Raw genomic sequence first — 26982 nt, forward strand, 5'->3', positions numbered from 1 at the left:
GCAGGATAGCTGACTGTGTGAGCAAATACTCAGGTTAAATGTGGAACTGATATCTGATGGCAATGTTTGCTACCAAATAATTTTTAATGTAAAATCTGACAGGTTCAGGATTCTTGAAAGGCCCAATAATTCAGTACATACCTGTTGAGGTGTTTAGTGAGACGGTCCTTACGGTGTGAACAGAATTACACTTTCACAACAGCTGTGTGTGCTCAGAAGCATCGAGGTCATGTCGCACTCTTAATATATTACTATTGTTGTCCATTTAAGATCAAAAGATATTACAAACAAAAAGCACAACCACTGGCATACTTGCCAAAGTTACTCAGGAACCATCAAAATTGTGTTGCAACACTTCAACCTCTCACTTTACTAGCTGCCTGGAAGCAAAACAGACTCATTACAAAATGGCCAGCACTCTTGTCTAATATCCGGACTGGTTGAGAAAGTTTAGAATAAAAAGATTTATCTGACGGAATATTTCCTAAGTGAACTAACTCAGTGTAGCAATGTTACATGCATGAGAAGGTCATCTTATGTACGACAAAATCCTTTGATGGAAATTACAGGTGCTTAGCACCATTGACAATCAGTCCAACTGCCATAAGCTGTTTCTACAATCTACACATGCTCTACGGAAAAGTTTATCCCTGTGCAGGCGATTCACACAAGGCCCTGCACAGCAGTCATGCATTAGGTCCCTCATCTCCTGTGTGTTGAAGTATTTTGCTGGTCCTTCACACAAGGTGTATTTCCCCTTAAGAAGTACTGAGGCAACATCCAGGTAGAATCTGTTGCCAAACTGCATGAATTAATATTTCTTTTCAAACTTAAATCATCTAAATATTACATGATCCAAGTTTTGTAATCAGAAGTTTTCATCCTTCATTTTATTTTACTGTTACAACAGCCATGTAAAATGTGGCAATTTTGTAAGATTTTATGCAAACAGTCCCTTGAGTTCAGCATCCCACTCATGAATTTTACTGAGTTTCAAGTTTCAGTAAATGCAAAAAAGAAAAAACTCAGTCAGAACAGCTAGCTTCCCCCAACTCTGCTTTGAAACCAGTTCTTTTCTCCCAGATATTGATGCACAGCAACACATTATCTCATGATTTGCTTAGAAGGTTCATAGACTCTTTACTGATTGCACTATAAGTTCAAACTCATAATAAACCCTTAAATACAGGGATAGTTCTGTACGATTTCAGGTTCCACAGCAAATATGTAAACCATTTCTTTTGGTCACAACGCAACGGTAATTCTCATTCCCACTGCTTTGTTTGTCTAAAAATGCAGGTTTTATTTATATAATACCAGAGGAACTATAAACCCAAATACGATGTGGCACTTCAACAGGGTTCCTCCATTTAGTAATTTTACATTACTAAATAAGTACCCCTGTCAGGTCAACTGATAGCTGATTATCCTATAACCTCCCTTCACTGACGCCCCAGCTCCTCAGTAATTTCAATCCTCCGAGATTCTTCCATACATACTATTGTCAGCGGTTATTAAATTCTCAACTTTTTACCCATCCACAAGAGACTGTGCAAAGATATCAAAGGGAAGTATGAGTTCAGCTTGCTGTCCAAGGATTATTTTGGAAGAAACATTAGCGGCCGTCCCAGCCTGGCGCTTATATCTCATTTGAAACATCTACTCATTCCTGACCAACAAAGAAAATTTCAATAAAGTACTTTTACTGGTTTAACATCAGTGAGCTCCTGGGATTGTCAAAGTGCTCAGTCTTTTCCGAGGAGAGAAGGAATCAGCAGCTCAAATATAATTAACCTTCCATTCTCAATGCAAACTGCCACACACAGGAGCTCTGCAGTCTATTAGTGAAGTTATAACGGCCAACAGGCAGAGGCAAAATTGGTCAAAAAGTTGGCTGCTGCTGTCATATTTTTAGAATTATGATTAATGACACTAATAATGTGGATGATTACTGATATGTGTATCTCCTGCAGTTTATCATATTGCACTGGCTGCCTACGTCCACAATAAACATGATGCTATCATTTACCTCTTTATTGAAGGCAATCCTTCTCTTGAAGGAGCACATTCTAATTACTTTGTAATGTTTTATGTCTTAAACATTTTGCAGCTCTGGACCTTGCCAACTGCTTCATGTCTACCATTGATTAATTACAGAATGTTTAATCAAAATTTAGAACCTAATGCAGTCATTTATGAGTGTGCTGCAGTGCCAAGATAGTTAGGCTGCCGTCCCAAGCTTGGAGAGTGCTGGGTTCAAAATTAAATCCCAGGAATGTGGAAGATGCCAAAGATTTTACCTTGGGTCATTTGAGTTTAAAATCTCACTTCAGTTGATGAATGACAGGCACCCACCCAAAATGAGAGGTCTTTCTTGTGCATGTATGTGTGCTTGCATGTTCCTATTACATTTTTCTTCTTCTTTAAATGTCTTCATTTTTCCCTTTATGCCATTGTTGCTGCAGTTGCTTCTCAGCTCCTTTACAAGCCTTCCCTGCTGCTAGAGCTCTTGCAAACACCAGTCAAGAGAGTGTAGTTTTGAAGTGGTTAAACAAGTGAAAAATAATTTGCAGGGACAAATACATAAGTTTTTTTTTAATGTGGATTTTTATGGTACTGTCATACAACCATTCACCGTTGAAGTTAAGTGTTTTTTTAATACCATTACTGAACTGCTGAAATGGATGCTAATATAGCTTGGAGTGCTAATGTCAAATCCTGGTAATAAAAAAGACAGACTGCTGAATGAAATAATTTCAAGTAAAAAATAGAACAAAAGTGCTCTCACTCTCGCTCTCCACTTTTATTGAATTGGGACTGACTGAGCCAATTGCTTTAGAAGTCTGTAAAACACAATTACTAGTGAGCTGACTGACCCAGCAGTGCCCCTTCTGTGACAGAACAGACTAAAAAGGCTGCAGAATTAGTGCTGCTCCCCTATCTGGCTATCAGACCTGAGAGACGTCCAGCGCAGGATCTGTTATCCTTCCTATGAGGGACTGCCTGCTCCCCTCATGAAATCTTGATTCTCAGTCTTGCATAGTATATCATCTGCGTGCATCTTCTTCTTGAAACAAGGGCCCATTTACCTTTTCTGAGTGGGAATCCAAGTTCTCTTTCTATCCATTGTATTTTTAGATCTTTATCTACCAACGCAGCTATATATAGGTCTTTCTTTCAGTGCACACATCCACAGACACACACACACACAGATATACATGTTTGGGCTATTTTTATTTCCACATTTTGTGCGTTAAATACAAAAGTACAATGTAAGATTTATGGGCAGCAAAATTAAGTATGTCCCATTTGTATTTTCAGTTGTAAGTGGCTGAAGTGTAATTGCTTTTTTATTTTGGCGTAACAAAGAAAAGGAGAGAGAGAAGGAGAGAGAGGGAGGAAGAGGGAGAGAAAGGAAAAAAATGTATTGAACTGGAAGCGGGCAACACTTTTCCCTAGTTAATAAAATAAGCAATAAAGTTTGTAAAGCACTAGAATAAAAATCAGTAACATTGGAAATAACAACTTATAAATCTTACAATTTACAGCTTATGTTTCAGACTCATATAGTTTGACACGGACATACAGCTTAGGGCTTTTTTTTTCCCTTTCTCTTCAAAAAAAAGGCAAAAACAAAGTGACAGCAAAAAATATCTTCTTATTACAATTCCATCCTTTCTTTCTCTCCCCCCGCTCTCCCCCATACAAAAAGAACCACTTCACATTTATACACAATGCCAACAAAGTCCTGCAATCCTTTCTTTTTTATGACAGTGTACATTTTTGGCAAATCTAAAACTCTTTTCATTTCTCTTCCAGGTCCATTTATATGAAGCTTGCAGGTGCCTTATGGCAAAAATGTTAAATTATTTCTTAGACAGATCTTTTTAAGTAATGCTTTTTAGGGCAAGCTTAAATGCGAAATGAGCTCTTAATTAAAAAAAAAAAATAAAAGCTTGCTTAGCACAAGGCAAACTGCTCATTTAAAAGATGTTGCTGGGAAGTAGGAAGCACTACTAAAAGCCTTAGATTTTCTTTAGAAGTGGTGGGCTCAAAACTTCTGTCAGGAAATGTCCAGTGTTTGCCATTAAAAGGTCAACATGTGAAAAGCCGTAAGTGGTACCGCACCCGAGATATTCCTGTGTTACCTCAGGTCCTGACAGACCATCCGAGATATCTCTAGTGCCATTGGGAATGTTTTGTGTGTACCTGCTGGATGTGAATGAGTGGTTTCTACTGTAGTACCTACAGCATAATATAATGAATACTGGTACATGATGTGTGGCACAGCTGGCCATCTCTCGTGAAGAGAGGCAAAGGACAGAAGACTGTGAGTACTGCCGGTCAGGATTAGGGGGTAGTGAAAAGCTGTGCACGGTGGCTTGCAGTGCACTTGCAGTGCCTATACAGTACCTAGTCTCTCCTTGACACTGTTGAGTACTTAACTCTCATTGATAACTCTGCATCTCTTCCTTCAGAATTGCCCTTAGATAAGTAGTCAGCAGTCCGGTTATCTTTCCCCTTAACTGTTTCTAACTGCACAGTATACTCCTGCAATTATAGGCTCTACTTTACAAATTTGCTATTCCTCCCTGCCATATTTCCTAACCACTAGCAACTTGTATAACCACGAAAAAGTGTCCCAGATTTAGAGGGGTTGGGGTTTGGGTTTTCTTTTCCCCAGGCCCATAAATTGCCAAATATTTTTGAGTAACACCTTTTTACTAAGACATATTCCAGTGCAAAATGCTCCCGTCTCACCTGTTTGTTGCAAACCTGCCTTCAGGCCAGTGCCTCAGACATCGGTGGCTACAGCAAAAGGCTCCCTGTAATTCTTAACCAATCTATTTGGGTCCACTAGCCAAGACCTATCTTGTTAAAAAGCAATGGAATAGGAACCCAAATGAGCTTTGTTTTACTGTACTGATTGCCCGCTACATAATTCTACTTCAAAAAATAACCCGTGACCTCACAAACCCTAGGAATGACTGTATCTTTGGGATGAGGCCAACTGTGGACAATGTCGACCTCTGTCTAGATATATTAACAGAACTGGCACACTATGCTCCAAAACAGTGTTGTAGCTATTTGGAGTCATCTACACCTGGTAATTTTTTCCCCTTCTGGGTTATTTTTTTTCTAGGTCATTTCTAGGACTTGCCTTACCAGTTTTCTTACTTTCAGGTAAACTTAACTTTAATTCGGATATGCCCCAGTTACAGTCACTCAGTTCATGTTCTAATAAATGAAATGGCTCAAATCTAGGGGGAGGAGCATCATCATTATTAAGGGGAGACGAAAATGGCCTCATCTACAAGTAATCTTTGGTTAGGCCCTAAGATCTGATGTAAAGTTTGCCTCTTCAGATGGCAGTTATCCTTTTCAGACAGACAAGCACAGTGGACAAATGAATGTATCATGGATGTATATATGACAGCATTTACCTGCCTACTTAGCGTCTCTCTCCTTCATCGAGAGCTGTAACTCCAAAGGGCAGTAAACACACAGCTATTCCTGCCACAGATGTGTCTCCCTCCCCCTTTCATTATTTCTCCCCAGACTCCTCCACCTGAGAGTACTACATCTCTCAGATTGCAGTGTCTTGTTCCATTTTCATGCATCCAGGCTTTTGGGAGTAGTGCCCTGGTGCTATCTTCTATCTGTAAAGCACAGCTTCCTCCACTGTAACAGAAATCTTACAGTCCTCTGCTGTTAAATTTACAAGAACAGCTAGAGCCTTTCTCTGCAGGAACTAACGTAGGTAGCTGGGTTTTTTTACCCCACTTTTGAAAGACTCTAGGGAAGATGGGACATCTCTATATATGGGGAACAGCTTTACATTTACTCAGGTAAGTGGAAAATACTGAATTTTCTCCCACTCTCTGGAGAAGACTTTTGGTTCTTCCAGTTATTTCCTAGGAACCTAGGGACAACCAGGATATTATGAATAAGCATTCATGTTCCCAGTCCTGCCTTCCCAAATAATCTCTTTCACAGAACATAAAACACACAGAACCTGTGCAGGAAACTTGGACAAAACAAAGTAAACATTTACACTATTTGTCACAACACATACCAGGTGAAAATATCGCTCAATGCATATTTTGCTTTTGGCTAGTATTTTCAATGCCTTACTTATGCTTACCACCTATCTTAATCCTGGTGTAGCAGTTTATTTAAATAAACTTTTCAGGTCACTGAAAAGTCCTTGACTTATTATGCAAGTACACACAAAAATGAGGTTTCTTGCACTGTACAAGAAACTATACTCTCAAAGTGATACCATTTTGTGTACCAAAAGAGAACAAGATAATGAAGGCAGAAGATCATTTTAAAAAACAACCACCACCTCCAACTCAAACCCAAAACAAATGGATATGTGTCGTTGGAAAAGACCTCCCTCCACGCCAGAGCTGATCCTGGAGTCTTTACTCACATAAGCAGCCTCTTTAGGGTTTGTTTTAATTTATTTCTTTTAAATAAAAAAAAAAATTCTTATGAAGAAATTAGTTCTATGCATCCTAGTTTTAATTCTGCTTCTCTTGTTCACATTGGTGAGTATGCAATATGACAGCAGTCTGTGTTCAATGTGACTACTCAAGGAAGAGGTTAGCTCTGTGTTAGGGGTGGCACAAAATCTTTCCTTATGATCCAGGTCCTCTTGGCTAAGGAAGAGTTATGTGAACATGAGCAATGACACACATCTTAGTGACTCTGCAAGAAACACCTAATGGTTCATACAATTGTATTGGATATGCAGCTAGTTTCTTCATGAACCGCATCATGTCCAGAAACAGTAGTATAGGTGTAAATATGTTTGTATTTTTAAAAATGTATAAAATAGCCCTTTTGTCTCTTGACAAATGGTTCATCAAACACCTAATGTCTTAAAACCTGATTTCCTTGTTCTTATTGGAGGAAATTCATATTTCCTGTATATGAGAGCTAATTATATTAGGGGAAATACAGTAATAGTTATGGACTGGTGTGAAATATCTTCTTTCTTGGCGATATGTTCCTAGAATTGAGTGCATTTATAGAAGATAATTCTCTAAAAAGTTATCTGTAGAAGATTCCAAGCATAGTAGGATGATGAAAAAATGGGTGCTGTTGTGTGAAGGAGGTGATAACAGGAGGCAGGTAGCAGCTTTCTCACATCTTCACCTCCCTTGATAATGTATGCAGTGGCTCATCATAGGTAACTGATGTTAATTTATTCAAGCACACCTGTACTGGGCTGGAAGTCAGGTAACTAAACAAAAAGTATGTCTCTGCTTTTTCAATACAGCTACCCAGAGGCCTATATCCGCACAAATTTAGTTCTGGAGACATCAGCAGGTTTTAATAAACCACCTACAGATGTCTTGCTCCATACAAATCAAGGAGTTTACATGTTTAAATCTGGACTGATTTAACTAGCAATCAAGTGGCATGATCACACTTGGCACCAATAGTTGCCTCATATTTATTTATAAGTCACCCTGAGCAGATACTATTTTGTTTTTAAATTTATTCATGGGGCTCAATCACCTTTCCCATCTTGTGGAACACACACACACACACACACACACAGGCGCTCACTTTGTGAGAAAATTTAAAGACAAACCTGAGCAATTAATAGTCCTACTTTAGTAGCAGAAAGACAAAGTGAAAAGTCCTTGCCTTGTTCCTCTGAACAGGTATGCTGAGAATTAATTTATTTTGCATACACTGAGAGAAAGGAAAACGTGGTAACATATCGTTAATAATACTGTGTCCTAGCTTAAGAAACACAGATTTTAATAGTGCCAGTACTGAGGTGAAATGGGGATTTAGCATGCACTAAGGCTAACAGAGAAGATGGCTGTATTTCTCCTTAAGATCTGAGAGCAGCTTCTCAACAAGACTTACTGAAGGCAGAAGGTCCACCTGCCTCCTGTTTCATCAGTGGTTTTGACCACAAAATTCTTGGCTCTTAAAGGTGGGAGCCAGAAATGAAGCCAACTGCTCTAAGGTTCACCTTCCAGACATTCACCTCTGCGTGTGCTCTCCAACACAGACTCTTAGATGAAACTTTGGCATTGCTGTCCTCTTTGGACAGGAAATAACTATTCCCTCCTCCCATCCGCATGTCTCATCCACAGCTCAGGATCATTCCCTGAGCAGCTGTACCTCAGTGGACTTCAAGGACCAACCACACCTATCTCTTTGTAAGGCAAAATCAGTATCTGCTGGGGCAGAACTCATAGATGAGGCTGGGAAGCAGATCCCAGGGGAATCTAACCACTGGGGCCACAGGCCCTTTCTCCTCACTCACAGGAGAGACCTCCTCTGAGTCCAGAGAGAATTCACTTTATAAGGACAATTCTTTCCATTCAAGTGCACAGTTCTCACAGGAACTTATCTTCTTCCCTTCTCCCTCTTTTCCACCTAAAAAATTATTTGGAAAAGATGTCTTTCTGTTCAAAAGAAGGCTTATGACATTGCTTCTGACCACTGACATAATTTTTAATATGGTCTCTTTTCCTATTTACTCTCCATTGACGCCTTGCAACAAGATGTAGCCTGAAGATCTTGCCTTTGGAAGAAAGGACATCTGAAGTAAATACAGAAACAGAAATGGCTGAACAGCTAATTCAGGGAGTGGCTGGTGAAGAATGGAAGAAAAAGTGGTTTTCACAAGTGTATTGCTTCCAGGAAAAGAAAGACAGAAAGACTTCTCTGTTTGGGGAAAAGATCAAAGGTAAAGGTATATATAAGGTTGATTTGATGAGTGATGTTACTTGTAGCTCAGAAGGTGATGAAAAAAGGCCCTTTTAAAAAAATCTAGGCTCAGTGGAGCTTGACTATTCAAAAGAAATACTGTCTAATTTTTAGAAGGGAAAACAGAATTGCTGGGTCATTGACAGTAAGGGCTGGGACTTTGCTTTGCTTTCCTCTGCCCTGTGATGAAAAAACACGTGTGAGGTGAGACTCCTGAATCTTCTGGTTATCTTGACCCTAATTTACAAGGAATAGTAGTGTTTAGTCAAAGATGTCAGAAGATATTCCAATCTTTCTGGCAGAAGTATATTTAGACAGGAGTTGACTTTGGCACAAATGATGTAGGAATGGTGAAGCTGGATTTAGTCAACCCTCAACACAAATTGCTACAGGATGCATTCCACAACGGAGGGTCACAATTTATGTGACATGGATAAAAAACCCTCCTTCAGTCAAAGCAGCACTGCGTTTGCTCCTGACTTGATCTGCTGCCTCTGGTAACCAACTGTTTGTATCACAACCCCACCCTTGCAAAGCCCATTTTACAACAGCTACACCCACTGTCAACAATTCAGAGTTTTGTGTATGTACAGGATAGGGGGAATATAGTCAAACCTTTGATTAACTAGAATTGCATTGGGAAAGGTCTTAAGCCATATCAGATGCCTCTAAACGAGACAAAAAGGATCAGCCAATGTTATTTATCTGCATGTAAGCTTGTATTTTCTTCTAGAACGTAACTACAGTTACGAGTTTTAGACCTCTAACTAGTTATGATTAATAATATTATTAATACAATACTAGTAATATGATTAATAAAATGACTAAAAATAAAGATAACTTCACAAGACACTATAAGCCATGGGAAAGCTAGAACTCTGATTTCATTAAAAAGATAGTACTGAAAAAATTATTTCATTTTAATTTTCAAAGCAAAGAAATTCTAATCTTCTCTAGCTAATCAAAGATTATGTGACTCACAACACAAGCAAATCACACAGACTTTTTATAATGTGTCCAAAATGGAACACCAATACATGACAAATATTATCCAGGAATTATTATTGTGTGCTTTAGGTAGCTATTTCTTATTTCTTGTATGGCAATTAATAGCAAAATGCTTCTAAGCTTTTAAGTGAAAATTATTTAAGTGGCTGGAAGAAGTTTTCACTTTGCAATGCTATTAATTTAGTTATCCAGTTATCTTTGAGGTGCTCTCCATAATCTAAAGAGCTAGAAATTGTATACTTAGATAATGACTCTCTCTAAAATAAATGTGTATATACAAAAGGAGTATCAGCAAAAAATAAAAAAAAATTGAATGCAAAAATCTTTAGGGCAATTAAACAGTTTGCAAAAAAGAAAGAGAACATATTAATTTAACTTTTACGTCCTAACTTTATTTTAAAATTTTTTGAGGAAGTATTAGAAAATAATGGTTAAAATGTTTACTTAAATCTTTCATCCACTTTCTTTTATATGCTGTACATATACTTTCATTTCCACACATTCCTAGACATTGCACTTCTGGATAAGAATGGGTAGCCAGGGGAGTTCTGAAGATTTTTCTCACTCAAGTTTCTGAAAGAATTATCAAGAACCATGAGAGTATTACTTGGTTCTTTCAAGGCATTTCCAGACAACTGTTGCAAACCAGGAGTGCTAATGAACTTACAAAAACATCAAGCTTGAATAGGCACACAAACTGTACTACACCTTTGAATTTTCTGAAGTGTATAACCACTCTTAAATCTTTGCAATTAAAGGATATAATATGCCTACAAATGTCTTTTGTCCCAAGTGCAACACATAACTGAAACATATTCTGAATGTTACTAGTGGAATGATATAAAAAGATGATCTTCTGCCTTACAGAACTCAAAATTATATGTAAATAATGATTTTATCTTTAAATATACAGCCTGCATTTTAAGTTCCTGAATCAGATTTTTATTTTATGGCTTGCTTTCAATAAGCTTAATAGGAGTATCCTACATAGTTCACGAAATATTTTCTAAATGTGCCCTTTTTTAATGTTCTTGTCTCAGAAATATTTTATGTATGTCATCACAGTCATCTCTTTCTTAGAACATATAAATCTTTACTATGCTAACTTTATTATTAGCATGATCTATCAATGGATTCCTGTTGAAATTTAATACATTGCATGAAGTTCCAAATCCTAAAGCTAGCCACTTCTTACTTCACATGCTGAATGCAAAGCTGTTTTGCTTACATGACTGACTTTTCATAATTCACTTGAGGAAACAGAGCAACCAAGCCAAATTCTTGACTAACAAAACCTGTGCAATTTCAGGAACTGAAAGGGGTTGCATACATCTAAACTCAGCATAGATTATGCCATTGACTCACATGTTTCTCTTGTCAAGCTTGCCTCATAAAAGTTATCAGGATACCCCAAGAAGGGCGTTTTAATTTAGCTTTACCTGCTTCATGTCCAGTGGTTTTGTCCTACTGAAACGCAAACTTTCTAGATTGTCCTTCTTATCTGTTTTGAATTTGTATTCTTATATGTGTTCCTATTTTTCTGTTTAATGGATTTCATAAATGGTAACAGAAGACATGAGATATTTGGGACTGGACTCTCCATCAAAATAGTGAATTTTGGCTCCTCAGTATCCTCAACGCTAACTTGCTTTCATTTTATATGACATGATATATTCAGTTTCAAACCATATCAATTTCAATGAAAAAAAAAAACAAAAAGAGGAGCTGTGTGTTAAATGTTTAGCTAGGTTTAATTTCCTTCCTGTGTCTGCTGAATTTTTACAACATAATGAAAAAATATGAAACACAAGTAAAGAAAAAGAGACAGCCCAATCTCACCATCACTCCATGAACCAGAGAGATTTTGTTATGTGACAATATGATCATCATCACATGCGAGAGCTTTTATCCACAAGTATGAAATATCTCTGTTATCCTACCACCTTGACAAATTCCATTTATATTACATTTTCCTCAGGAATCAAAAAGAATAGTGTATTAAAAAAACCCCCCAAACCTAAGAATTTAAGGACCAGCTGCTTCTGTTTAAGCCCAACTGTTTCAGTATTGATGCAGCATAGCTAGGGCATGATGTCATCTGAAGGACCAGCAGAATATACCCTGGTTGATCTTAAAAATATGTAGGGGTCTAGCCTCTCCTCTCTGAGTGTGCATAATTCCCATCAGTGGGGAAGGGAGTTGCTCACATGCAGAAAAGAAGATAAAGTAGACTAAATGACCATAGTGGATAGAGAGGTGTATAAGTTCTACTAAAGAGAGAGATAACTATTTTCTTAATATTTACTTGTTCTTGCTACAACATCACAGCTAGTTTTAAAAATTGAAAAGAAGAAAGAATAGTCTTCTAATGCTTCCTGTTTGCTTTTATATGACCCTATGGGGATGGAAATCATTCTTTTATTCCAGTCCTTCCTTTCTTGCTCTTCATCCATTCATCCAACACCTTCCCCTCCTTCCTAGTTCTATGGTTTGATATGCATGCATGGAGATATTGGTATTGTTTATAATTTACTATATATTTAATAGAAGCTGTTCTTGGTTTAAAAGTTGCAGGGAGAAGAAAATAAATGTAATAAAAGCTGCAGCTTATAAACAGAAGTGCAATACACGTGTTCACAGGCACACAGAAAGAATAATGACATTTATGGTCTAGCCAGTCACTTAAGAGGATGGCACAATATATACTATTCTGAATGCCAAGAAACAATGAAATTCTTAAAGTGATAAAACTCTCTCAATGTCATGGGAACACGATTGTCACTTGTCATTACTGTGTATCTCTCTATTTCTTCATATATCCTAAACTGCCTATTCTTACATAATTCAACACATTTAATAATGTAGAAAATCAATTAATATTTACTGACCTGTCTCTGCTTCTCCGTGATGGGAACGCAGCATTACAGCCAGCCACTGTGCAGACATGCATCTCTTTTAAATGAACATTTCTGTAGTGAAGCTTCACACTGTAGGAACTCTTGAAACTTTTCTTGCACACATAGCAGATCTTGGGGTCTGGGCTGGAGCACATTTCACCTTCTGGGGAGAACTTCTGAGGGCTGCTGTAGTTGAATGTAGAAGCAAAACTTTCATGAAGGGCAGCCATACTGGCACTGCCTCCATTGTACAGTCCATATTGACTCATGTAGAACATATCATATGTAGGGTCTGTATACTCTTCCTTCACCTTAATGACATCCTGGTTGGAAGAGTCATTGTGGTTTTCATCTGGTCTGTCACTGTGCATCATAGATTTTTCACCAGGTTCATGGAGGCGATCATCGCCTTCCATGGATTCCTCACACAATTTGGGCTCTGACGACTCTGACTCATTTTCATAGTCTCTCTCATGCTCCTGGTCTTCTGATGTCATGCTGTCTGCCCTTCTTATGTCTGGTCTGGAAATGCATCTGCTTCTGTCACTTTTGGAAAAGTCTTTCACAGACAGGCCTGGGCTCATTTCCTCCTGAGAATGGCAGTGATTGTCATGACCAATGTCATTCACCATCGTGCTGCTGTCATTCACCTCTTCATCTTCATCATCAAACTCATCGGCAGTATCGATAACTTCCTTTTCAATTTTAACTGGCATGCTTGACTTCCTTGGCTTCTTCTTGGGGGCAAGGTCAGCATTAGGCTCTGGGGTGGGCATCAGTACTGAAGGTACTGATGACTCTGAAGGAGGAGGGGGATGCTGCTCCATGCCACTCACTGCTGGTATTATTGGACTGGTAGGGAGTGAGGTTGGAGGACTCACCATCTCTCCAGGAGTAAGTAAATTTCTGTAAAAAGGAGGAACAGGTTGGACAGTCTTTAAAGCCGGGAACACCAGCTGACTGGGAAGAGGGTTCTGTAGTACAGGATCTAGAGGGGGAGTGGTAAACCCCATTGGTGGACGCCCAGGGCTTGTTAAAGTTAGGTTGGATTTTGTACTTGCTATGACCGGAGTGGCAGCACCTGATGTAGCACGAATTAGATCTTTGTCGCGGTTGTTCCTTAGCATAGGCATGTGGAGGCGAGGATTGGGGTTAGCACTGTGGCGATTGCGGCTTCTGAGAGAGCTGAAGACCATGTTGCAGCCCTCAATAGTGCACCGGTGCTTGATTTTCAGGTGAACAGCGTTGTAGTGGATTTTAAGAGTACCTTTGTCGTAGAAAGTTTTGCCACATGCATTGCAAAACACTCTTCCTTTCCTGGAGGCCGAGCCCATTCTCCTCATTCTGTGAATGCGGAATGAGCTTTTAGTGTGTTCTGTTTTTGATAAATCATTGACAGGCGTGGGTGTCTGAACAGGAGAGACACAGGCTGGCTCAGTTTTGGGCTCAACATTTGTGATGCTGGTCAAAGCATTCCTGCTGGATGTTTGCTCATTCTTGAAAGGCGTAGGGGAAACTTCAGATTCACTGCTCTCGTTATATTCATTTTGGGTCGTAAGGCTTGGTTCACGGAGCCTCATTGCCGGCTGTTCCAGCAGGAGGCCGTTTGGAGGCAGCCCCAGCAGTGGAGCAGAGACTGGATTTATGTACTGGAATGGAAGCAGGAATGCAAGGCTATTTGGGATGTTTTCAAAATGATGAATGCTGGAAGGGTTGCTGTTCTCCAGGTGAGCAAGGAGACTTGGGCTCCTGGTGCGATTATTGCTTTCAATAAAAGTCCTTATATCTGAATCTGTCTTTGAAGATGGCACAGCCACAGCCTGCCCTTCTTTTTCTTGAATTGCCATCAGCTCCACGATGGATTTGGTTTCTCCAAATCTCAGGAACTGCTGAAGGGTAATGATCTCTTCTTCCCTGGACATGATGGCCCAGCGGTCCAGCACCTTGCCTGCAGCATCCTAGAGGCCATATCAAAGAAACAACAAAGACAAACACAAAGAAAAAACTTATTGATTCTGCATAATTATTGAATTCAATAGAAGGTGCTCTGCTGCCTGAACATGAAACACTAAGCTCAAAAATCAACATGCAAACAGCGTTAATAGAACTCGACCAAAAAATGCAAACTTTACGGACATGCAAATGCAGTAATTAGAGTCATAGTCAGAGAAACAGATTGAGTTTAATAATGTCTGAGCAAACAAAATGTAGACCACGGGGCTCTGTGATCTAAAATGCTTTCAATACTTTTATTTTAACAGCAGTGATCTATGTACAATGCTATTGTTTAGCATACACTAGCGTAAAACATGAACTGTTGCTGTGTGCTCCCATTGTAAAATACAGAAAATTGTACCTTAATCACTATTAAATGGTGACACTATAAGAAAGAGATAAATAAATGCATTTGATAGATTTGCTTCTTAAATATAAGTAGACATAAGACTGAAGTCACTCATGGGCCATCTCACCAGAAATTTTGATGCAAGGCAAAAAGTCTTAAAAATAGCACATAATACTTGTAACTTACTCCTTTTTTTTTTTTTCTTTTTTCTTTTTTTTCCCCATGACAGCAATACTGAAAAACATATTCATTATAAACTTGCATCAAAAGGTAGAAATTGGGGCACTGGTTTTAAGCATAACTGGTCTATTACAGAGAAGTGATTGTAAGCTTGCAATCTTGGTATGGTTTAGACTTAAGTGATGACTTTTTTGCAGCCTTGTTAAAAACGACAGTTAAAAACATGTAAAAAGTAAGCATCTGATGGATGTAGATAGCATAAATGTGTAAAAATGTTGTCTCTTAACATTGCCTTCTGATAGCAAGGGAAAAATCCAGAGGGAATACACATCAGTAATCACTAGACTATCTGTTGTTAAATATACATTAAAAAGCATTTCACACTTTCATTTTTGCTAGTAAGCATGAGATTTGCCTGAAGGTAGGACTTAAAAATTCTGCAATGTAATGTCAGGCAATCCATTCCAGCATGTATTGATAAAAACATATTAAAATACTTATATAATGAATACATCACTTTATTGGCATCTTTCCTTTTGGGCGAATGCTGGACATAACATCAGCACGGTAACTATAACCAACAAGCACTGTTGCAGGCCATCAAACCAGAATTACTCCAGTGCTTCCTCATGCATTAAACAGTCTGAAAGCCTTGCAAGGTACTCCACCATACTGCCTCTGATCTTTTTAAATCTTGAATCTCAGCTTCAGAACCTTATCCGAACACTTTGGACTACACACTATTGCAAAAACCACTAGCTCTTGTTTGATTATGAAGCCTGCAAATACCTTTCTTTTTTTTTTCCAGGTCTTATTTATTTATTTATTTACGTTATTATCTTCAGTCTTCAGAGGATAATTCTTCTCTCCTCTCACATTTTCTAGAATACTGGAAAATGCAATTTGCCCCAAATAGTAGAGCATGTATTTATTTGATTACAGCTGGTTTTATTATTTCAGTTCTGATCTGTGTCACCTCTCTGGATCCAAAGATAATGACGAAGGTCAATGCCATGTATGATTCCGTACTTTAGACGCAACTGTAAAACCTTTAGAAAGGCTCCACACATGACCGTTCACAATCAAATCTTACAAGACTATGAAACACTCAATAGCAATTAATTACAGAAAATCTTAGCCAGCTGACCCAGATGGAAAGCCCCATAAACCATCTCTATGCAGAAAATGTTCAGCATGTGATGAAGGAAACACCATGATGCAGATGCTGGTCTGGTTTGCAGCATTAGTCAGGAAATCTCCCCACCGTTGAACACCTTTAAGCAATGTGGACATCTCTAATTTCTATGCCCTCCCAGTTCTACCTCTTTTATGGAGCAGTATTTTACAGGCAGTCAGTGTTATCTAATAGAAATCATCCAGAACATCAAAAAACCCCACCCAACAACAAAACAAAGTGAAACAAAACAAAACAAAAATGGGGCGAGGGGACGGAGAAAAAACCCACCAACACCACAAACAAACAATTAAAGGACAGGTTCATATTTTAAAGCTCTAAGATTATTTTTTTTTCCCATCCAACTAACTTTGGCTACTCTCCCCATGAGTGTGACCTAAAGCTTGTTACATCTACTTCTCCCACAACTTCCAGCCAGCCACACCGGTTCTACGTTTAAGTAGTTCCTACCTGGAAATGCAAAACCAGACTCAGTTCAGATTTTGGTCTCCAGGCCTTCGCTGTCACCTCTGACCCAACATATACGCACACATTTCTAATCCCAAGTCACAAGTATTTGTTCCTTCTAACTGTAACTTGCATTGTTTGAAGATGGAAATAACATCGTCTAATTTACACTGCTTACATGTATTGAATTAGGATTCCTGTCTGCAGCCAGCTGCAGGCTGCTTTGTAAAGTACTACTGGTAGTAATTTGTTTTGTTTTTGCTTTAATTTGTAAATCACTCACAGGCTTATGTAGCAGATGGATGCTTTACAAAAACAGATATTTAAGTAAATAAAAATTAAATACAGCCAGCATGACAATAACTCATGAGAATAGTAGGTACAGATCCTGTAACAGACTCTCACACGTAAGTGGAAAGTGGTACCACACAATCCCTCACCCAGCAGAAATGCACCCAGCTCTTCACATGCACAGAACAGGCAGACATCATCTAAATGTGGGGACTCCCAGTATGCTTTCAGGGATTTATTCCAAAGCTTAACTCAGAGAAGCCAGCAGTTGGCTACATGAGCTACCTCTCACTGAGATGACACCACTCTTTATTTCATTTAGTTTCAGGATTTGCAATGAGGAGGGCCAGACCTTCAGCAGCTGCTGAGTCCTACTGATCAGAGAAACTGGCAGTCACAGGTGTGTCACTGTCATGGGGTTAACCTTGCTGTCGTAGATCAGCAGGGAATCAGAAAGCTGCTCTTAAATGATCCTTACCTACTCCTACTAGTTATATCAAGCTTGTTAATTTTCAGCAAGAAGTTGTTTGGCTTTTCTCCCCCCAGCAAAAGGAAAGAAAAATTGCACAGATGCCTGTATTTCATAGAAAACACACTACTTAGGATACTGTGTAGCATATGCTTCAATATTTACATAGTGATGGCTTTCCATAAATCATTGTAAGTATGTATTATGCAAAACTAGATAAAGAGTGAATAGGAATGTCATTTTTTGATAAAACTTAAAATTAACAAAAAATCTAACCATTATCCCCTTTGAATTAAGCTATAACTAGCTAGGGATCTCCCTGTATATGGTAATACTTGATTAGAGGTTCAAGTCCTTTCTTACATGTAATCGATTTCTTGTTTCTTACAATCTCTCATGCTAAATTTTCTCCCCAAAGCCATTAAATCATATCCACATTTAAATATTTCATGACAAAAGGTTCCAATTTATATTACTTTTTTCAGCTCACAACTGATTAAGCCAAGCCTCCTGTGACAATGCGTACAAGGAAGTCAGTGAGTATAGAGATACCACTGCACGCCTAAGCTCTAAGCCAGGAAGTAGACAAGTAAGCCCAACCCGTACAGCATACAGTGATGCTCTTCCTTCTTTGCCCATACAGCCTTGTTTTTATTTTTATTTTATTTTATATGTGTGGGTAGCTCTCTCACAATTTCAGATGCAGAAAATTTTAAAATCTCTAAATCATATTAAATTAACCTCCAAGGACTCACAACATAACCTTGCATCTTTTTCTAACTCTAAACACACACTTGACTCTATTATTTGTATAGATACGGATACACATACACACATACTACATTAGATCTATAAAGTAATGTCATGGTTAATCACACTGAACCTGCCTCCTCATTTTTGCTGACCGTATGTTAGGAAGAGATGTGTCAGGATATGTTAGGGTGCATCTTGTCTTAAGCTACTGGGTCAGATAGAACAAGTGATGGGTGTCAAAATGATTATCTTGGATGATAAAAATAGGCTACAACAGAAGATGGACACAAAGATCAGTCTAATTTTTAGGAGCTTAATTGGGGAGGATTGTGAAGATGAGTCTTCATTTCCTGAGGGCCTTTAGGCTTTACAAATTTCAAGCTTTCAATTCAGCTTTAAAACCTCCCAATTTAAAAACTGCCTATTCAGAAAATAAGGACAGTCTACACAAACATACACTATAAACATACACTGTAAACCTTGAACTTTTGTTATGAAATCAGTTGTTTTAAACTCTCACTTTGTGTGAGAAGCTCCATTGACTCCTGTGCCTGCATTACCTGCAGGTAATTTTATATGTTTACACTCACACAGACACATGTAGATACATACACATACACACCATAGACTTTTTGCAGTTCTATTTTTATCTTACTAATTAACTTCATGCCACAGGTAAAATGTATATATACACCTGGCTGAATACATAGTGAGAGATGATTATACAAGAGTTGAGATTAATAGAAAGGTTAAAAAAAGTTAAAATTGCTTCTTAAACAAGCCTTATGTTCTAGGAAGCACTCAAGGATTATTTTCGGGCACTGTTGTGATAACTTCTGAGAATCACTCAAAGTAATATAGAAAAAGAAAATGCTAGCCTTCATATTTTAGCAAGTTTGCATATGCACCATAAACCGTCACTTTTGATGCATATCAGCTAAGTATCCATGTTACAAAATATTACTTAGATACATGTTTGATTAAAAAATTAAGCAAGCCTAGTATCACAAATCTTTCTTCTATAAGCCCTTCTTAAAGAGGTATATATTTTCTAGCTGATCTCAAACATTTTGAGTGCAGCTGTAACAGCTGAAAAGCAGACTGAAAGATATTCATTTGGTCATACTATAATTGCAGAGGATGGTTTTAATTAGGGTGTAGACAGAAAAAAAAAATCAACATTTGTTTCTAATAAAGAAAAGCCTACATAATTTCCATGATTTAGGGTTTGTTGTTTTTGTTTGGCTGAATTTCCCAGGAGCATCTCTTTGCTTCCCACTTAAATTTCAAGCTGTTACACTATGGGTAGTCCTACTACTCCTGGGGTAAAAGTCACCAAAAGTGTGCAGCAGCGCACCAAATCACATTAGTACAGATGGGGCAATGTGCAACACCTCTTGTTCATTTTGGCTAACTCCCACTGACCTCAGTAGGATAGAAGTAAGCCCTACATCTAGTTTTCCATAAAAATGTACACTCACACATACAATCACATACTCATTTTCCTGATAGGTGTTTTTACCATGCTGAACCTAACTTACCTTTGCTCCTGTAAACATGAAGAAAAGGTGTGCATACTTGCTCACCATGATTATACATGTGCAACTGATATGAGATTTAACACACCCAGCCTGCAAAGCACCATGGTTAAAATTTTTTCCCCTCATCTGTCACTTCTCATTCACCTCCCACCAGCCCCCCCTTCACCAACTGAAACCATATGAACTCATGTTTAAGTGTCAGCAGTCCTTTCCTTGAGTTATACCGCTGCAGCAGGAACAAACACAGTGCAGCACTACCGAGTTCTCAGTCAATAATGGAAATCTTTATCTTTTGCCTTCACTGCAGCCTCCACTCTGCTAGAAAAATCAAAAGTGATAGATCTTCTTCCCTTCTGACACCCCCTTTCTCTTACCTGTTGGACTTTTTTTCTTTGCCCCAAAGACACAGGGTATGCATGACGATACCAGCGTGTTACAGCAGGGGAAGAGAAGGCAGCTGTCTTTCCCCAAAGTATCACCGAGAATGACACTGGCAGTAGGTATTCAAATGAAGAATAACATGAAGATTTTATTTACTTATATGCATGCTTATATTTATTTTTGCTGCCAGGTTTGTAACAGTACTTGCTCTAGTTGCTCCTTAGACTCCAGGTCTCCTTACACATTCAGCAGCAAAAAGCTTTGTGTTTTGACCAAAAGGACCCCCAAAGACCTTTGCAAACTTTACTAACTGATATTGTAGACACTGTGTCAAATCTGGCTGCACTTTAGATGCAGAGTAATTGCACTTTAAATCCAGAGTAATTCCACTGACCATGTTGGAAAGTAATTTTGACATAACTTAGCCCTGAAACATGATGTGGAGCCAAATCTGTTTGAACATATATCGGGGGCGTACCACCATGGTGGAGCACAGCGGCCGTGTAACGACGCACAGGAGCACTGCTCAATGGTTTCAGAGTGAAAGTGAGGAACACCATGTCCTGCTGAAACTGCAGATGGAACGTAAGGAGGTGGAATGCAATAACCGCAGCTGAAACCTAGCCAGGACACCGCCGTTAACCACCCACGCTCTCGCTAAATGGCCTACAGGGTCTTTACTGACCAAAAGTATGCAGGTCCTCTGTTTTATATCTCATCCCAAAGACATATGCCAGCAGCACAGACCCCTGCACAAGCAACCTGCTGGAGCGCTGGTTCTGAATTCATTTGCAGGGAGTGGTATGAAAATACTGGATCCCCAACACGACTCCTTTCAGGGACTGAACTTCCTCACAGGGCACCCCAATTGCAGAATGCATTTTCATTTTTCAGGTTCACCAACCTTAAAATACATTTGAAAGCATTGCCCTGAAAGATGATGACACTCCGTCAAATGCCAACTATTAAGCATCCATGTGAAATGGGGGTAGGGGGGAGAGTCTCTTACTGCTTTCAGAAAAGAAACTTTAATTTAAACTCTTTCCTGCTCTTCATGAATGTGTATTCACCTCTGCAACTCCAGTAAAACTATTAGGATGCAAGGGCACTAGTTTTAAATGCTTCTTCTGATTTTTAAAACATATTGTTTGACTTTTGATAAAATATTCACTTTGTTATGGAATGCTCTTGATTATGGACCAGATAAGAATGTATAATTCACAAGACGATGACTTTTTTTTTTTCTGAATAACACTGCATACAGCATTTTTATTTTTAAAACTATGATAGATCACTGTGGGGTTACAACATATCTAATCACAGCAGTTCGAGCTTCATTTAATCACAGCAACTACATCAAGCCTCTTTACAACTGGGTGCCTGACAAGTTTTTTTCACTGTACACCTCTGTCCACACTTGAAGGAAAAGAATCTAAGCATACCGAGAGCCTGATACTCTTCTTGCATTTACTAGTTTTACAGTGGTATAATCCCTATGATGTCAACAAAATTTACTTTGATCTACAACTGTCATGTTGGTGACAACTATTAAAGGGCAAAACCTGTCACTAATTGATAATGGCAGAACTCCAGTTAACATGGATACACATTGATTTGGTAGCTTTAAGAAGATCCAAAGTCATCTTTCAGCAGTTGTCATTATCTCATTATTTGACATTTATTTTGAAATACCAGTGCCACTTCCAAAGTGTTTTGCCCCTCTCCCCCCAGGAACTGCACAAATTTTCAAATACAAACATTTATTCCCTTCACCATCAGTTCTGGTTGAGACTTTCAAAAGATTTCTAAAGACTTTCCTAAATGAGGAGTTAATGTGAGATGACCAGATGCTTTATGGTATCTGCTCACAAAAACATTTTTAATGCACACTAAAGGTGAGGCATTTTTTCTCACATTCATTACATAGTAGAATATCAAGATTTTCTCAATATTGGGTATTCAAAATTCCTTAATCAGCTTTGAAATCCACAACCTTGGACCTCAAGTATAGAGGAATATTTTGATACCTTTGCTTCTCTACAACCTGTGAGAGTGGAAAATTCATTGAAATGTCTCTGAAGAAGCTTTGCCACTAACTTGAGGCAAGTAACAGAGTGTTTGCCCTTAGGCAGACATGGCTCCTAGAGGCAATCAAACCACCAAGCACATGGTGTATTAAGGCAAAATTTTTACACTGTATGAGGTGCCACGGGGACTTTTCAGGATAGGATGTAAACAGAGACACAAACATGGCAAACCACTGAAATAATTCCAGCTATAAATTAACTTTACAACACAATTTTGCATGTAAGTGGGTAGGAAATACCCAGCATCCATATAACCATAAGCAATGATGGATTTTCATACTCACTTTCACCAATTTTTGCATATATAGTTGTCCATTGTGGTATGCCATGTAAGAAAATTTGCCTTGATAGTATCTGTCCCTGAAAGCACTTGTAGTTTTACTGTTTGGTGTCAGTGCTGTGTAACTCACTGATAAGTAAAGTTATGTTTTCTATGCTCTGGCAGTCTTTCAATAAATTTAGTAAGCTACTTAAGCCTCTCTTTCTGAGCCTCAGTTTCACCAACACTGAAAGAATGACACATAATTTTTATGAGAAACAGGAAACATTCACAAAGAGCACTGATGAGGTATTGTATTTGCAATACACACAGTCACAAGAGACACCCAGGATCTTTTCAGCCAAGACCTTCCCCAATGCACAATGTGATAATACAAACAAATCATGTCTGACATCCTTGCTCCATCTAACATGGACTGCACCAAAAGCAGGGCAAGACATCTAACAGTCAAGTCAAATCAGATTATCAAATGGTTCTTTTCTTACTTTCTCACTCACAATCTAAACTGACTAAAGCCATAACCCTAACTGGAAAATGTAAGCAACAAAAGCTGAGACTTCCCGGGCTTGTAAGTAAAACTTCCAAAGAAGTCAGTAAGAAATTTGCCTAACCAGGGGCATTGTAAAGAATTGAAAAGTTGCCTAAGGACAAAAACACTGGAGTAAAAGTGCCAATAAGTTATACTCATAAATTGGATTTCATTACATGCTTGGTTTTCTGATTGAACCCAAATTGTGCCTCAATAAGAGGATTCAGCTGTACTATATCCTGGGTATATGAATGGCAGCAGAACCGGGAGATTGATTTCCATCTTTAGTATTCATTAGGGGACTATGCTTTATTACTTGCAATATATACAACATGATCTTAATGAGGCCTTTTTCCTTTGATTGTTTACCTAAAAAATTTACACCAAAAAACCCAGGTGTGTCATAGGTGGCAACGTGATGCAAAAGGGAGACAGCAGGGTGCAGAAGTGACACCAACAAGGCAAAGGTCACTGGAATATAAAAATGCTATTGTACATGAAATGAGCTATCTGTTTGCACATATTAGAGGCACTGAAATGCAAAAGAAAGTGGGGGAAATTATATTACAGTGTACAAAGTAATAATAACTGTGCCTGCATGTCTTAATACCCTCTTGTCCCAGCAGTCCTGACTTTCTAGGCAGCCCACTTCTCCACATTAACAGTAGTCATTTGGAGAGCAGCAAACGTGCCATTAGAAGCACTTTTACAAGTGTATATTCATCCACCAATTAGCTTAATGTGGCCGCTTTCTGCATATTTTCTATCCAGGCTTGCACAAATCTTATTAATATTTCCCCCTAGCGCTTTGACAGATTACCTTGTCATTATGCATCCTGGAGCCTTTTAAACAATATGGGTAAACTACTGTTTGCGAGGTTAATGACAATTATCCCCTAATTACTGCATAAGTCACTCAGTCCACTTTATCTCATAGGCAGGGTTCTGCTCTGTGTATCTGCCATTGTGTCACTGTAAATGAATCTTGTATAGCTATGTTTATCTGTCGTTGCCTTGTAAATTACACTGACAGAAGAATGAACAAATTACTGTGTGTCATCACTTAAATACGGCTTCTGATAAAAAAAAGTCCCACAAGCACAGCACTTGAATTTTAGCCTGATCAGAATTAGTAAACACATATTGAATGTTTTAGGAGATATATTTAGAAGTGGATGGGACACAGTGTGGTGGAAGAAGGCTCTGAAGTGGTAAGCCTAAGGCAGTAAAACAGAAGAAATACAGAAAGCTACAGTAGAGTAATTCCATGATCACCTCCTGAGAACTCTTCTTCTAATTTAACAGTTGATAGATGAGCCAGTGATATTTTCCAAACAATCTCATATTCAGGGCTGTGCCGAATTCCACAATTTCTATTGTTTCTGACCACAGCCACACAGGATTTTTTTTTTTAGCTGAGAAATCCAAACACAAGTTGGAACAGAAGTAGCATCCATAAAACCACAGGCAATGCTAATTTAATGGACGCATTTCAGAACAATATCAAAGAAGATTAATAATTTGGATTGTGTCTGCCCTGACCAGTCCTAGTGACTCCAACAGAACTGCTCAGTGCACAAGCCAGAGCAGAATCTGGCAGGCAGCACCTAAGTCAATGTATTGATTAAAAAACAAATAAAAAATTAAATTAGCACATTGCCTACTGTTTTCCACAGTGCCTGCACTTTGAGTCACCTCCTTGGTGTAATTAGAGTACAACAGAGGCAGAGAAAAAATTCTGAGTTCAATTCCCCCTCTATGGATTGAAGTAGTTCTACCTCAGGAGAGGAAAGCAGAATTGGCGAATACCAACTTCCTGGTACATTCCATTTTCTGAAGCAATTTTGAGTCACAGTTAAGAGTACTCTACTGGTAGGCCATCACTGAGACCAGATATGTCCTGCTTTGAGAAAGAAAGTTGACTTGTTATTGACCTTGATTCCTTCTTTCACCAAAGACATCTCAATGACTTCAACAAGAAGCACATACATAGTCAGTGCTCAGAGGCAAGGTAAGTCTATGGTAAAGAATGTTAAAAAAACAGCTGCTTTTTAAATAATGCTTCTTCCTATATTGGTCTTGGAGAGGTAACTGATTGATAGCCCTAGGAACCACAGTCCTTTGCAAACAGTACAACAGAGACGGTGCATTTTCACTCTGTCCTGGGAAGGTCCCTTCTTGTCAGAGAAGGCCTTTTAGTACTGGTTTTGTATTGCTGGCAATCACATTAATTGCAAAGAGTTAGTAAAAAGTGTCCTTTTTATTGTGACTCAGGCTACAAATTTCATTTCCTCAAGCTCAGTGCAGTCACAGCACCTGAACTTCCTCTCACCACTGGCTTGAGCAGAAAGTGAATCCTCTCACTCTCCCTCAGACCTGACATTTAACTCTTAGAACAAGGGTATTTCCCTGCTTGCCAGGCAAATAGATGATTTGTGGTGTGAGATGCTCTTTCAGCTACTTAGATGAAACTGCCTGCTGCACAGCTTGTAGGAAAACCAATGCATAACAATGGGTATGTCAACCCTGCATCCTGCAATGAGGTTTCACAATAACGCATTTTATCAGCTTTGGGGACACACTTTATGCACATCTATATGATACATTCACAAATGATCTATGCATTGATATGATAATGTTACATATTTGCACATTTTAAATATATTTGATTTTGCCTTATATTTTACACATCTTCTCATCCAGCAAACCTTCCCATTTTATACACATCCTAAAACATGTTCAGCACCAGCTTCTGACCAGTGTGGTTCAAAAAAATGAAGTCAGGAGGACAACATGCAAATTGCAGCAGAATTATGATTCCTGAAGGGTAGCAATATAAGACTGTTTAAGCTGCTGTACAAGAAAAAGGAAATGTCAGAATTCTCCAAAACCTGGTGATTATTTACTGCAATTCAGCAGGTTACATCAACACTGAAAATCTTTTTATCATAGTAAAGCATACATTTATTTTGTTGGATTACGATAGTGTCATATCCAGAAAGAATGGACAGACTGAGATATAACAAAATTACTGGTATTACTGAAAATAACAGTGGTTTGAATGGAACACAAATGAGGACAGCACCTCTGACCAAGCTCTCAGTATAGGTTGGAAGAAAAAGCTGTAGTGAAACGGTAAGAAAATGTAACAGCCATCACTGCCAGGGATAACTGAAAAGACTGATCGATTTTGAGTAAGCACTACCTCAAGGGTTTTGGTCCCACTAGGATTGATCTTTGTGTCTGTCCTGTGTTCAGTCAATGCAACTTTCAGCAGGGTATCCACTGCAGAAATAAATGGAAGTGCTGCAGTAACCCTCCACCCTCGCTCTAAGTATGTTATTTTCTCTCTATGCTGAAGGAAAAGTAAAACCAATGTGGCTGATGGTAAAGTGCTAGGCAACAGATGGTTTAAAATGTTTAAGGACGCAGAACACTATTATTGTCATGTACAATATTATCTGAAAAAAAAGCGTTTCTAAATTATTAATATTTCTCTTTGAATCTGGAGGTTCTTTGGCCTCTGACCTTTGCTAATAGCAGAGAAACTCTGCAAGACAGAGACATGTGTTATACACTTGTAATAGGTAAGTTGGCAGTCCCACCAAATGAAGGTAAGGATTAATACCTGTTTTCTATGCAGGCAAGCGTGGGCCCTAAATGCAACATTAACCTTTAAGGGCAGGGAAACAATGCTGGCTGCTTCTGGGGAAAACTGTGAGACTGGTTTAACTGAACAATTTTTATGAAAAACCCTGGCGAAATAACAGAATGAAATTAGGAGACAGCTAAGAAAGCAGATAGGAGAAACATAGTTATTCATGCCAGTTAGGATCTT

General features: G+C 38.6%; 1 protein-coding gene across 3 annotated transcripts in view; it reads right to left on the reverse strand.

Annotated features, from left to right (window-relative positions):
* The window catches only part of BNC2 (basonuclin zinc finger protein 2), a 327345-nt gene that overhangs the window by 9852 nt on the left and 290511 nt on the right, over positions 1-26982 (reverse strand). For all 3 annotated transcript variants that reach the window (XM_076362148.1, XM_076362149.1, XM_076362147.1), the window contains exon 5: positions 12639-14605. In XM_076362148.1, the coding sequence (XP_076218263.1) occupies positions 12639-14605 (1967 nt within the window). The remainder of the gene's footprint in view (positions 1-12638; positions 14606-26982) is intronic.

This window comes from Aptenodytes patagonicus, chromosome Z (genome assembly GCF_965638725.1).
Source record: "Aptenodytes patagonicus chromosome Z, bAptPat1.pri.cur, whole genome shotgun sequence".
Lineage (NCBI taxonomy): Eukaryota > Metazoa > Chordata > Aves > Sphenisciformes > Spheniscidae > Aptenodytes > Aptenodytes patagonicus.